The 13,332-nt window shown below is 41.4% G+C and overlaps 1 protein-coding gene across 1 annotated transcript in view; it reads left to right on the top strand.

Moving 5' to 3' along the window:
- LOC121272536 (ryanodine receptor 1-like) overlaps positions 1 to 13,332 on the top strand; it is a 467,552-nt gene that overhangs the window by 402,666 nt on the left and 51,554 nt on the right. Inside the window, exons 83-85 of the mRNA XM_041179156.1 lie at positions 1,923 to 2,011; positions 2,385 to 2,513; positions 2,795 to 2,899. Of these exons, the coding sequence (XP_041035090.1) occupies positions 1,923 to 2,011; positions 2,385 to 2,513; positions 2,795 to 2,899 (323 nt within the window). The remainder of the gene's footprint in view (positions 1 to 1,922; positions 2,012 to 2,384; positions 2,514 to 2,794; positions 2,900 to 13,332) is intronic.

The following is a 13,332-nucleotide window of genomic DNA, read 5'->3' as shown; positions in this document are numbered from 1 at the left end:
TTTTACACCCCCCATCCCTTCCTCCCAGGAATCGGCTGACAGGTGCAAGGAAGTGGTGAGGGCTGTAAATTTGGGCACTGTGGTGGTGGCACTGTGCCCATGACCTATTAGTGGCCACTGGTATTTAACTAGTGGCTGGGGAGGCGCAGGTGGCCCATGAGCCAATTAAGGCCCTTAAGTGGCCAATAAATGGTGTCTTCTGTCATTGCTGCTGGTATTTTACCAGAGGCAGCAAGTGCCCAGGCCAACTTTGCCAGTTGGGGTGCCTTCTATTCGGGAACCCTGTACCCAGTGGAATCCCCACCGCCACATTGTGCGTCTACCCATCCTGCCCTGCTGAATCCAGCACTCCAATCCTCTTGCTGGCGCCTGCCAGCCTGGTTCCAGGAAAACCCCGGACTTAGCCGGGTGTCCGGCCCCATGGCATCTCCTCCTCAGGGACTGCTTATAGTCCCAGTAGTGGCCGCTGCTCCTGGTCATGCTGCTAGAACTTGATTGGCAGGCAGCTCTCAGAGGGGGGTCTTGATGGGGGGCAGAAGTCTTGCCTTGAGCCAGTTAAATAGCTGTGGACAACCTGGCAATTTGGCAGCAGGCTCTCCCTGACCTTTAAGCTGGGATTGGGTCCACAGCCTGCTTGTAAAATTCCAACCCCCACCCCCCCCACCCCAACTCCGACAATTCCTTTTTTTGGTTAACTAGTTATCAAACAGTTAGAAAATGTCTTGCTTTGAAATTCATATTCAGTAGGAATTAAACAGTGTTTTCCCAGGATTTAATTAATTGGTGAAAAAAGTCAAAGTATTTCTTCTCATTAAATAAAAATTAGCTTCATCTGGGTTCATAAACAAAAGTGAATTAGTGAAAAGTTTAACCAGAAGCAGGTGAGAAAATGATGAAAAATCTAAGGAAAGTTAATTTAGATCATCCATTAAGCTGCTATATTTTCCAACAGCATTTTAAAGTTTCATCAAATGTTCAATGTGTTGTGGAAGTTTACCATGTGTAATAGTTGAACAGTTTACACCAGTGCAGGGTTTCTAAGTCCAATCAGTAGTAAACAGTGTTTGAAAAACACTGATCTAAAGCATGTTTCTGACTTTAAGTTTCTGTCCTCAACGGAACACTTTTTGCTAACTACTGGTGAGAGCTACACTGGAATGAGTTCTGTCTATCCCAGGAAACAAGTTTAGAGTCAGAGTTTATTGAACATCAGATTAATTTGGATTGACCAAATCTTCCTTTATAAACCTACTTCAATCAGTTTAGTTCATGTGATTGCCTTATACTGAAGCAACAATGGGAGAAAGAATGGAGCAGAGAAGAAAATTTCACAAAACAAAGAAATAACAATGTCTACCTTGTGCTATTAAACTCTGAGGAAAGAAGGCTTTCATTTATGTCATGTCTTTCATGACCACCAGACATGTCAAAGCGCTTGGTATCCAATGGAGAACATTAGAAGTGTTGTGATGTAGTAATATAGAACAATAATAAATCCCATTGTAATCGTATTCCTGTCCCAACACTCAACAATCTTTTTTTCAGTTTGGTTCCTAAGTGTTAATGTTAGATTAAAAATACAGTTAATTCTGAAGCAACAAGTGCCAGTAGATAGGTTTATTTACCATTTGTCTATGCTAATAATAACATACATGCCGGATCTGCATGAGTAAAATCACAGCTCTCCTGTTTTATTCTTCTTTGTTGTTTTGTATCCATATTTTAGTGCCTGTAACAATTCTGGACAATGTAAAGTTTTTCTATAGATGTTGTAGTGCATTGACTAGAAAAGAGTAAATATTACTTTCAGTACACCGAAGTCTAAACAAAATTCACAGCATCATCACAAACATAAGAAATTGAAATAAATGTTACTCTTAAGGAAGAGCCACACTAACATCGAAAATGCATTTCAATTTCAGATTTCCAAAATTACCTTAGAACTCAAACAGGTAACACCACGACTATCAACATCATTATTTGCACTGTCGACTACCTGCTTCGCCTACAGGTACTAACTTTTTTTGCGTTCTGAAGTTCAGGGTGCTTGTATCTGGCTGAAGATTATAATGAGGAAACTGTAATAGCCCATTCAACCTCAGCTCGCTAAATGTAGCACACATCATATTTGGTGCACATGTACAATATAGTTGCAACTATGCACGTGTGCACAATGCAAAAATAAACTCAAAAGGGAAGAATTAATAGCTTCCATCTCGAATCTATAGAAAAGATATTTCCCTCATTATAGATGTATTCCTTCACTTTAAAGAAAGTCTGCCTTCTATTCATAAAGAAGGGAGAATAATTTATATTTGTGAAAAGGTGAGCTGTTTGGAATTCTTCCGACTCTATTCTGATCCTGTTGTCTCTGTCTGGCCTAGGAATCTATCAGTGATTTCTATTGGTACTACTCTGGGAAAGATGTTGTTGATGAACCAGGGAAAAGGAACTTCTCCAAGGCCATGGCAGTAGCTAAACAAGTGTTTAACAGTCTTACTGAATATATTCAGGTAATGAAGCATCGGCCATCATCTTATTAAAATGTCCATCAGATATTAAACTTAACCTTTTCTGCTCCAGTTAAACCACATTTTCTCTATTTCATTCACAACATGCCTTTTGCAAGTTGTTGCTAGCTGACCATCAATAACCAATGTTCTTATTTAAAAATAAGAAGTTTTTATAATTTAATTATTAACGTTACCGAAATACATGGCAGAGTGAGAGCCCCATTAGAGCGCGGGTCTGTCGGGACTTGATATGAGTTACAATATATCAAACTCTGTTGTAGGGTCCATGTACTGGTAACCAGCAGAGCTTGGCTCACAGCAGATTGTGGGATGCAGTTGTTGGTTTTCTTCATATCTTTGCACACATGATGATGAAGCTTGCACAGGTAAGTGGGTTATTCTAGTAACAAATGATCGTAGTTTAATTTCACTCCTTTTTGAACCATTTATCTAAATGTTATTCTGCTTTTCTATAATATCCTGGATGGAGTGGTGCAGTGTATTGGAGCAGTCTTTTCACAATTCAGCTGCAGCCCAGATGGCTGAGTTGAAGTTTTCTTCTGTGATGGTAGTTTAGGCCCCCAGCTCAAGTCAGTTTCAACAATACTTCTAACCTGAATTGGGTATTCCTGATTTCTTTCTTAATTCAAACATGTAACCAAAGTAAATGCACATATTGGCTTGCTAATTTTGAAGAAACAATTTCAATACAGTTTTGGTCATCATAGCTCCACCTGTTTGGGGATGATCCTCACAGTATTATCAAAAACTTGTGTTTATCTTATTAATTAGCTACTTCATCCTAGATAAAAAGAATAGCTTCAATCCTTCAGAGTTGGCACTGTTAAGAGTCCTGCGCGTAGTCAATGGCTGTTTACCCTATATTTATCTAACATTGCCATTGTTATAGCGAGCTTAGCTTTATTAGTGTTGTGTGCTGCTTCTGACAGCAAATTCTAATAAGACTGCTGAGTGAATGCTAAGCCATAAATTATGACATTACTGACAAGATTAAAAGTGACTATTTCATCAAATAAGACACTAAAGCATTCACCAATGTTGAGGAAATAATGTATTTATAAATCTGGGTTCAATCTGTTGAGCGCTGTCAATATTGATTTAAGATTCAGTTATCTAAAAGTTACTCTGCTTTTCTATAACGTCCATTACACTCCATAAGAGTGTAAGTCAGGGCTGACATGAAATCTTGTTATAGGTGCAACCATTTATCCCTCACGAAAAGTGGTAATGTTGCCAATTTGTTAATTTAATAAGCAGTAAGGTAAAACTGCAGTGTCCTGTCTTGAAGTTAGCTGGGAAAAGTAGCCTTTGGAGCTATTTCTCAGTTAATGAGTTGGAGATTTTTAAATGAAGTTGATCATGGCTGCAAACTGCATGGCTGATCAGTGAAGGTGGGGAAATCAAGGAAGGAAATGACAAACACACAATAAGGAATAACATAAAAGGAAGGGCAGGAAGTGTAAGACTATGCATAGCTTTCTATTCAGGAAGGTGTATATTATTAATAAGTAATATAGTAATTACAGTACTGAAATATCAATATTTTTATGGTAATAGGTTATTCTTGACCCTTGAAATGCATGAAGTAAAATATTAAAAGACCAGACAAGAAGTATAGAATTTTCTGGAATGCCAGAGTCAATATAACAGCGAGTAAATTTCCCATAATAGTATCATATTTTGCCTTGCAGACTGGTTATCAGGGAAGGATTTTAATATTTTATCTGCAAGCCTTTTCATTGGTCACTATTGTCACTGGTTTCACAGAACCAAGATTGTAACACAGCGTTTTTTAAAGTATAAATGTTTACTAGAATCTGTACATTGTTTTAATCAATTTAGATTATAATTTCTGAGGGAAAATGTGCCCTGAGAAGTTATATGGAATGCCATCATTGCTGCCAAAGAATGTCCATGGAAATACTGCAGCAGTAATGTTGTCAAAGGTACTTCTGGGGAAATAACTATGTTCCAAGAGCTACTCTGCAAAAATATTCGGAGTCCATCTGAAACTTGAAGGCTTTGTTTCTGTAGAAGTAGTGTGTTGGAATAAAATATTATGTACTTTTAGAAGAAAAATATAGGGAAGATGAATGAATTCAAAACATTTCCCACAAAGTGTCTAAATATCATTTTTATTCTGATGAATAACAGATGCCTGATAATCGAAGATCCAGAAATAGCGTAAGAATTTTGTGTACCGCAGCTGCCATCTCATGCAAATCGTTTGCCATAAACGCTGTCATTTTAATTTTTCATTTGGGCACGTAACTCCGTAGTTACCTTTTGATTATCTGTTTCAGTGATACATCAGGCTTAACTTTCGCTTTCTATCAAAATGTTCAAGTCACCGTTGAATTTAGGCACTTTATATAAGTTGTATTTAAGTATCCTCAATAGCCAATCACAAAACACAGGGGAGGGAAGGTACACATGTCAAGCATCCATTTCAGGAACTGGGACTTTGTTCTTAGCAGTGTACCATATTAGAAGGGTTTTTTTAAAAGTTTTTTTTTTAACCTGAATGAAAGGCTGCTAAGTCCAGTTTTCTTACTGCAATGCCGCTCTGCTTCACTGAAAACAGTGGGAAGCTACTGAAGTAACTGCCTCTGTCTAGCCAAGACAATAATGCACGAAAACAAATTCACAATTACTATTACCTCAAAGGCAACTTCACATTATCAGGCTTAAAATGTTGCCAAGCATATAACAAGAACAGATTAGGTCAATTAGTGGTTGTGAAAGAAATAATTTGACCTTTTTCTAAAGGATGTGGTTCATGTCTTTGCTTTTAAAATAATTTGAAAGATGAGTGAAATTTAATTTTTGGTATCTAAATGTCCCTTTAGCAGATTGCTTTCAATAAAAAAAAAATATGAAATGGATGTAGGAACAGTATACTTTCTGTTCTCCGAAAGTTTCATTCATGTATGTGTAGCAGTTTATCAGACCATGTATGTTGTGCCTAATTTTGCTCACCACCCACTTTCTATGCACTTTATCATCTTCTGCCAGGAGTGCAAAGCAGTCACCAATACTCCATTATTATCCTACAGGGGAAGCACTTGTGATGTTGAGATTTTTTGCATTTCACCACTATTATTGTAAACAAGTTTAAGTATGGGCCAGCTCTGGAACTAAAACTCACAGCCATCTTGTAATGAAGCCAGCACTATTACTTCTAGGCTATCAGGCTGATATGTTAACTGCACAATTGCTTTGGTCTCTAACACACAAAAGGAATGACCATTTATATTATTGTTTATCTTCCATTTGCTCCAATGTATAATTTTGCTTCAGAATAATCCATTGTACATCTTTGCATTAACCTTTAGTGTATCTGTATCATTTCAGAACAAGAAATTATCATCAGGTTTTTCAGTGTATTGGATGAACATTAATGTCATTTTACCACTTTGTCACCTTAAGCTTAAAACCCCTTTTTGTAATTTTTTTTCCAAATATTATTAATGATTGTTAGATGGGATTATGTCCTGAAAGATCTTGGGATTTGTGGTATAATTTTAGACCAAACTGTGATGGCAAACGAACAAACAACCTAGTGTGATGCTATAAAACTACAGTCTGTTATGTTTGTCTGTAACCGTTAGCCCTACATTTGTTGGTCCCTAATTGATTGCACAAATATCTCGCCAGTGGTAACAGAGCTAAAGCTGATCTTTTACAAAATTAAGAAGTCTTCAAATGCAAGTGACTCATACCACCTTTTCACAAACCAAAGAATACCTGGGATTCCCCATCATTTGTGAGACATTCTATTAATTTGAGAGTTAACAATGACTAGGATTCCTTTGCATTTGTTGAGAGTTTTATTTTTCGCTTGTGTGAATTATTAATCATAACTTTTAAACACAAGATAACTTTACTGCAGTGTTTTGGACTTCTGTTGAACCTGAAAAACACTTTGCTGCATCATGCTTTATGTGCAATCAGTAGTTTGACCTACAAGATGTGTTTTATACACTTATGAGCACAGAGGTGGCCCTGGATTTTTGCAGTCAGATGCATTCGCCACTGGCCTTGAAGAAGACTGCCCAAAATGATCTTGGGATATCTGGCTCTGGCTCTGGCATCTGGCATTTATTTCACTTTTCCCAACATTAATTTCATTCTGAAGCCAGCTATAGGAAAACTCTGCCGTTCAGCAGCAGTGGGGGTTTTTTGTATACTTTCATGGAATGTTAGCATCACTGGCAAGGCTAGCATTTTGTTGTTCGTCCCTAATTGCTCTTGGATTGAGTGGCTTGCTAGGCCATTTCAGAAAGCAGTCAAGAGTCAGTCACGTTGCTGAGAGTCTGGAGTCACAAGTAGGCCAGACCAGGTAAAGACAGCAGATTTCCTTCCCTGAAGGACATCAGTGAACCAGATGGGTACTTACAACAATCGATAATAGTTTCATGGTCACTATTAATAAGACTATCTTTCAATTCCAGATTCATTAATTGAATTTAATTCCCACCAGCTGCCAGGGTGGGATGTCATTAAACAGACTAAGCAGCTAATCACATTGAAGCATTCTCTCAGGCAGTAAAAGCAAGTTTTATCATTCACATTTTCTAATTTTGCAGAAAGGAAATAAAAATTGGGACATACACAACAGATTGAGGTAGAAGCTGAAATATCATAACATTTCTATGTTATTTTCAGCATAGAATGGAGAAATTTGCCATTGCACAAACATTTAATTTTTCAAAACTAGAGAGGCTGTCCAGCAATAACTATGACTTAGTACTCATTAAAAACTCAGTTACATCTCATTTAACAAGGTGTGACTTTCTCAAGGGTTTCTATAGTAACGCTAATCACATAAAGTTCACATTAAATTCGTGATTTCTAACTGATTGTCACCTATGAAGGCTTCACTTCCTGTGGAGAAGTGGGGAATCACTGACAGCAACTATTGGATTTTTATGTTGAACTGTGCATGTGCAAACACCAGAAGTTGCTTTCAGTTTCACAGAATAATGATGGAAAACACTGGCTGTTTCACTGTTGTTACAATCACAAAATCTAATAGACATTGTGATACCAGCATAATTTCTCAGGGCATTCTTTAAAAAGTTAATAGCAATAAAAATATCTCAGAATTATGATTCACAGGCAAGATTGTAGTCTGTACAGGGCGAGTAATTCCTTCTTACTGTCTATTGCTCCAGTTTTAGCTGATGCGCCTTAACTACATTACCAATTTTCCCATTCGGTTCTCCTGAGCCTGCTGATTTTCGCAGCCAGCACACCAGGGGCTGGAAATAACATGAATCTTTTCCATGCCCCTGTTATATGCACAAACAAATTCCCAACTACTTAGAGTGGCTGCATCAAACAGACCTAATTCCATGGAAAAATTGGGCAGGATTTTTTGTCCCGCGGGCGGGTGAGTGCCCAACTAGAACGGGAGTGAAATAATGCGGGATGACATCGGGTGAGCGTCCCGATGTCATCGCGTGCTCGCAGGATATTTCGCTTGTCGGGCACACACGGATGCTGGAGCAGCGCCCGCCATTAATTAACAGGACACTTAAGGCCCTTAACAGTCCAGTTGTCTGTAATTTTCCATTGTCCATGCAATTTTATGCTCGTCGCACAGGCAAGACGGGCAGGCAGCCAGCCAACATTTTCACAAATCTCATCCGAGAGCATGATAAAAAGAGTCAGCAGCATTGCCAGTGTGAGTAGTGAGGATCTTTGAAAACAGTTTGCAGCTGGTTGTTTATTGGTACTTAGCAGCTTCATCTCTGTTCAGGGCCTCATTGTTAGTGTTTTCAGGCCCCATTGGTGTCTGCCAGGCCCTTGGAGGATTCAGACCGCGTGAACCCTTCTAGGTATCAGACAGCCTTCTTTTACCCAGATAATGGGATTTGTGGTCTCCGCTGGTGGCACCTCCTCTTAGGAGGAAGAGAGGGGCAGAAGGGAGGGGAGGCCAAGTGTCCCTATGCATCATCCAGGGGAGGGACCTAAGGGAGGAGAGGTGCAGGCACAATGGGTGGAGGGCCAGCAGGTAGTCCAAGGTGGAAGGGGCCGCAGAATCCTGTTGCCAGGATATACAGGCGGCGATGTGTCTGAGGCACAATGCCAAAGGAGGCTCCGTCTCTCAAGGGAAAGCGTGACCTCCATTTGCCAGATTGATTGGATCCGAGATCAGCTCCAATTGTGTGGGTGGACACCCCCTGCCTGTGGCTCTGACGGTCACAGTGGCCCTCAGCGTCTATGCCTTTGGGTCTTTCCAGGGGTCAGTGGGTGATCTGTGCGGAGGCTCCCAATCAGCTGTCCACAGTTGTGTCAAGCTGGTAACAGAAGCTCTGTTCAGGCGGGTCCTGACCTTTATTCTTTACCATACAGACAAGACCGGCCAGGCTGAGCGCGCCAGGAGCTTTGCAGCAATTGTTGGATTGCCCCGCGTCCAGAGTGCCATCAGCTGCACCGATGTGGCCATCAAGGCACCAGCCGGTCAGCTGGGTGCCTTTGTGTGTGACTACAGAACGCAAATTCTGCAAGTCTGTGCAAGGTACCCTGGCAGCTCCTAAGACACGTACATCCTAAGACACACCTAGATACCGAAGCTCTTTAGAGCTCCAACCCGACTGATGTGCCCTCACTAATGTGCACCGAGGTACTAGCTGCCAACTCTAATGCCCACCGAGGCGCTGATGCCTGCTTCAGAGAACTGGTGTGACGCAGGTGAAAACAACACCTGGTAGTCCTCTGGTGTCAGGTGTGGCCCTTTGGGGGTCTGCAGATCAGATGCCTGCTGGCGAACCTAAAAGGGAGAAGAGCAACATGTCATTAGCTAAAGTCATCAGACTGTCCCTGCAACATGCCAGGCACCCTGGTGAGACGATGGAGATCTGCATCACGGTGCCATCGTCTTTCAATGATCAATGGGGACTCCAGGTTCGAGGCTCCCATCAATGAGGAGACTATGCTAGAAATGTTGCACAATCCAAAAATATCATCTCTGTGCACTGCTCTCTTACCTTCGTGTGGCACCCCTGCCTCTCCATGCCTAGTTGCACAGGAAGCGTGGCATCTCTCCGGTTCCAGGGCATCTTGCTCGAACCAGGAGAGCAGCAGCAAGTTGGGCGGGCCTCCGCCTGTACATGCCCTCCTTGCTTGGTTATGGCTTCTCTTCTCCTGAAAGGACAGTGGAGCATTGATTAATCCACTCTCTACCTGCAGCGCTATTGCAGACTGGCCAACCCCAGCTGAGGAACACATCGCAAGGCATATCCGAGTCGTGGCCCTCGAGCCACAAGGCACTCAGTCCAAGCAGCCAGGGCTCACCCCTTGGCCAGCTCCGGCTTAGCACTTATGCACACTGACCCATGCCACATGGTACCCTTTCTGAGCTCAGCAGGTCATTAAGGCACTCCTGGCACTGCAACCATGTGCACCGCACCACATCATGGCTGCTCACTAGGGCTGCCACCTCCTCCCATGCGCTCTTGGTGAGGTGTGGTGGCCTGCCCCTCCCATCTCTGGGGACAAGGGTGCCCCCCCTGGCAGCCACCTCCTCCAGGCGGACAGCGAGGCACTCATCAGAAAAGCGGGGGGCTGAGTGCCCACCCAACCTGCCCTCTCACCTGGTGTTTGCTGCCACACTCGAGTCCATCTTTACAACGGCAGACAGGCATCCTTCTCTGGCAGTCTTTCTGGGGCTGCCTGGGCCGGTTTTTGATCAGCCACCGGGTCACCTTTGGACCTGGCAGCTGGCAGGCCCCTGCCCCGCTCGGCCCTTTCTGGCCAGTGATGAGCCATGTTTCACGCTGGGCGGGCCTTAATTGGCTCGTCAGCATGAAATTACAGTCAAGTCCCGATCGCGTTCAGTTTCGTGGCCGGTCCCGGGCCCACCCACCAGTCCTGCCCAAAGAGGGCAAAAATTCCCCCCCTCCCCGTAGAGCAGGGCCCAGAACTGGTGAGAATCCGATGGAATGGAGATCTGCAATCTCTATCACCCCATTAATGTCTTATAGGTAAAGCAAATTAACCTAACAACATACACTTAAGTCTGCATGATCAGCATACACAATATCAAATATAATTGTTGTTCTTGTAATTGTATTCTTAATAATCTAGCAATAAAAAGAGATTGTCAGCTGGATAAAGTAATTTACAGATAGGCTCAAGTCCTAACTAGTTGCTACTGAGAAAGAGTTCTACTCTACAGTAGTCACCCCATCTACCATATGCTAAGATTCCCAGAGATTTTCCTGATCATACATAGTTCTAGGAGAGCTGTGAGCTTTAGGCATTGTTTGTTTGTTTGCCATACAAAACAAATCTTCAATTTTCCCTCTTATAATGTACCAAATGAAAATATTGATGCTACAAAGTAGACACCTATTATCATTGGAATAAAACCAATAATGGAGACCTCTCCATTTCACTTGGCCCCCTTTTGTTTTTTCAGTTGATTGACTATTGAAATAGATCCCCCCCACCCCGGCCAACACCATTGCTTGTGAGCTGTGTGTTGTCTGGAGATTTTCATTTCGATCACTCCACATGATTGAGAGCAGGTAGACTGGATTGCGGGCGCATTGTCATATCATATGATATCCTCTCGTGTTAAAATATAATCATGATATTAATACTTTAAATGGTAGCTCAGGAAGGTAATGAGTAATAAGATTTATATTCAGTATTTTTTACAATTTCAAACTAGCATTCAGTATTGTATTTGAAGTCATAATAAAACGTCCAAAATATTTACAAGGGCCTTCATTTAGTTTACAATATCTCTTTGAAACATGTGTTGGTTTTGCTTTTCTTCATGTGTAAGCTTTGGAAAGTCAGATTGACCTTTATGAAAGGGAATGGGCCATGTCATTTCACCTTGAACAGTATAAAAGGAAAGGTCATTGTATAACCTCAGGTGTGATGCCATTTTAATGTATAATATTTATTATTTGTTATCATGCAAAAAAGGAACATTTTTGGATTAAAACACGGCATGAGGTAAGTTTTAAACATCATCTACTAAATTACACGAATTTACCAAAACCAAGCTTATCATGATTTTTTTTTGAATACTGAATGTATTAATTTAATGGTATAGTTTCAGGAGCATTTTAAATAAAAGAAAAACCAATATCTGAAGGTTTATTTATGTTAGAGCAGTTGTTGCTTGAAAAGGTAGTGCCTTAATATTTGGGTGGCATTTGCATTTCTTTCTTCTGTATGTGATTAAGGCAGTGAGTTACTGTCTGAATTAAAAACAACTCAGAATTATGATTCATGGGCAAGAGCTAGACTTCCTATCAATCTCAACTACCTGGTCTTCTAGCCTGCTTGATCTCCGAAAAAGGCAGTAAACAAGTGCCCTTAGATGAGGTTGACGTACATTTCCCTCCTACGCAGCTGGTATCCTGGAGAAATCTCAATTGTAGTATCAACTAAAGTGATCTTGAATGTTCAAACTTAGTCTGGAATGATTCCTGGAAATATTGGTTCAATGGTTTGCTAAATTCATTCACACTGAATGCATTACAGAGAAATTGTAGAGAGGTGCACTGAGCTGGAAGGTAACTTAGATTGTCCTTTGGCAACATTTTGTTGCTGACCACAATAGTGTGGGCACAGAGGATAAGGAGCAGGAGACTGTGGTCAGGGAGGGATAGGAGGGAGGATTTAAGGATTGCTACCTGAAGCACTGCAAGTAATGCTGACCTATCAGTTATCTGTATCTCGGTGAGAAATAGTGTATACATGAGGCTTACTCAGTCTCTGACTTGTGTTAGCTCCCAACACCTGGCCTGTAGCCAAAGAGCAATGTCCAAAAGCCAATTTTGTCATGATGGTCACTACTCTGGGTGCTTCCAGGCACTAACAGTAGACTTCAGTAGCATCAATCAGTATGCAGTTCACTGCTTATTTATAGATTAATGTGCCCTCTTACATCCCATGATACCATTAATAGCAGAAGACTGAGCACCTGCATGCAACACCAGCTAGTGCCATTGATGGCACCCATTTTCCCAATCAAATACCTTTCTAAGTATCTTTCAACAGAAGGTGTTATTGTTCTTGAATCTACTAATGACCTCTAGCAAAAGGATGATGTAAGTGATTACCTATTTCCTAGAAAGCACCTTGATGTATATTTGCTCACAGTATCAAAAGTGCCCCCTCAATTGTTTGGAGGAGAAAATAGAGTGAAAACTTGGTTCCTGAAGATGGCTTGCTTGCTTACAACTGCTTTGTTTATCATCTGAAAAGGTATATACCTATATTTATAGGTTGGGCATTTGGTTTTATTTATGTATAGGATAGATTTTCATTTGCCCTGTGCCTGGGGAATCTATCAGGAAAAAGAGACAGAGAGTTGGCTTTTCAAGACTCCTAGAGCTCCCCACAATGTCCAATGAAACAAGCCCATTGCAGCTATTTTACTGAAGTAGGAGGAGTGTATCCATTTTACTGCCTCAAATTGCTGGGACTCTGCTCAGTGAACAACTCTGGCACAGGATGGCCATGAAGACATGACCTCCAGCAGCAGCAGCCAGAAGGCCTGCGCTCTGATGTTTCCCTCATTGCTTTGTACCAATCAGAATGTGTACCTGGGCCTGGTTTCTGAAACTTGCTTTGGGGAGCAAAAATATGCTAGCTGCTGCCTTACAAGCAAGGTGTGCTGTGTCTATAAACCCTGTAGTGAAGAATATACCTATTTATGTGATACAGTATTTGGGTGGGGTGGGGGGGTGCAGGGGGAAGTACAGGGCTCATACATCCTTGCCACAATGTGGGCACATTCCCATAGTGCACACTCTCCTTTTCCCCT

This window comes from Carcharodon carcharias, chromosome 34 (assembly GCF_017639515.1).
Source record: "Carcharodon carcharias isolate sCarCar2 chromosome 34, sCarCar2.pri, whole genome shotgun sequence".
In the NCBI taxonomy this organism is placed as follows: Eukaryota; Metazoa; Chordata; class Chondrichthyes; order Lamniformes; family Lamnidae; genus Carcharodon; species Carcharodon carcharias.
The sequence above is the reverse complement of the archived record's forward strand: the minus strand, read 5'-3'. Positions and strand labels throughout refer to the sequence as shown.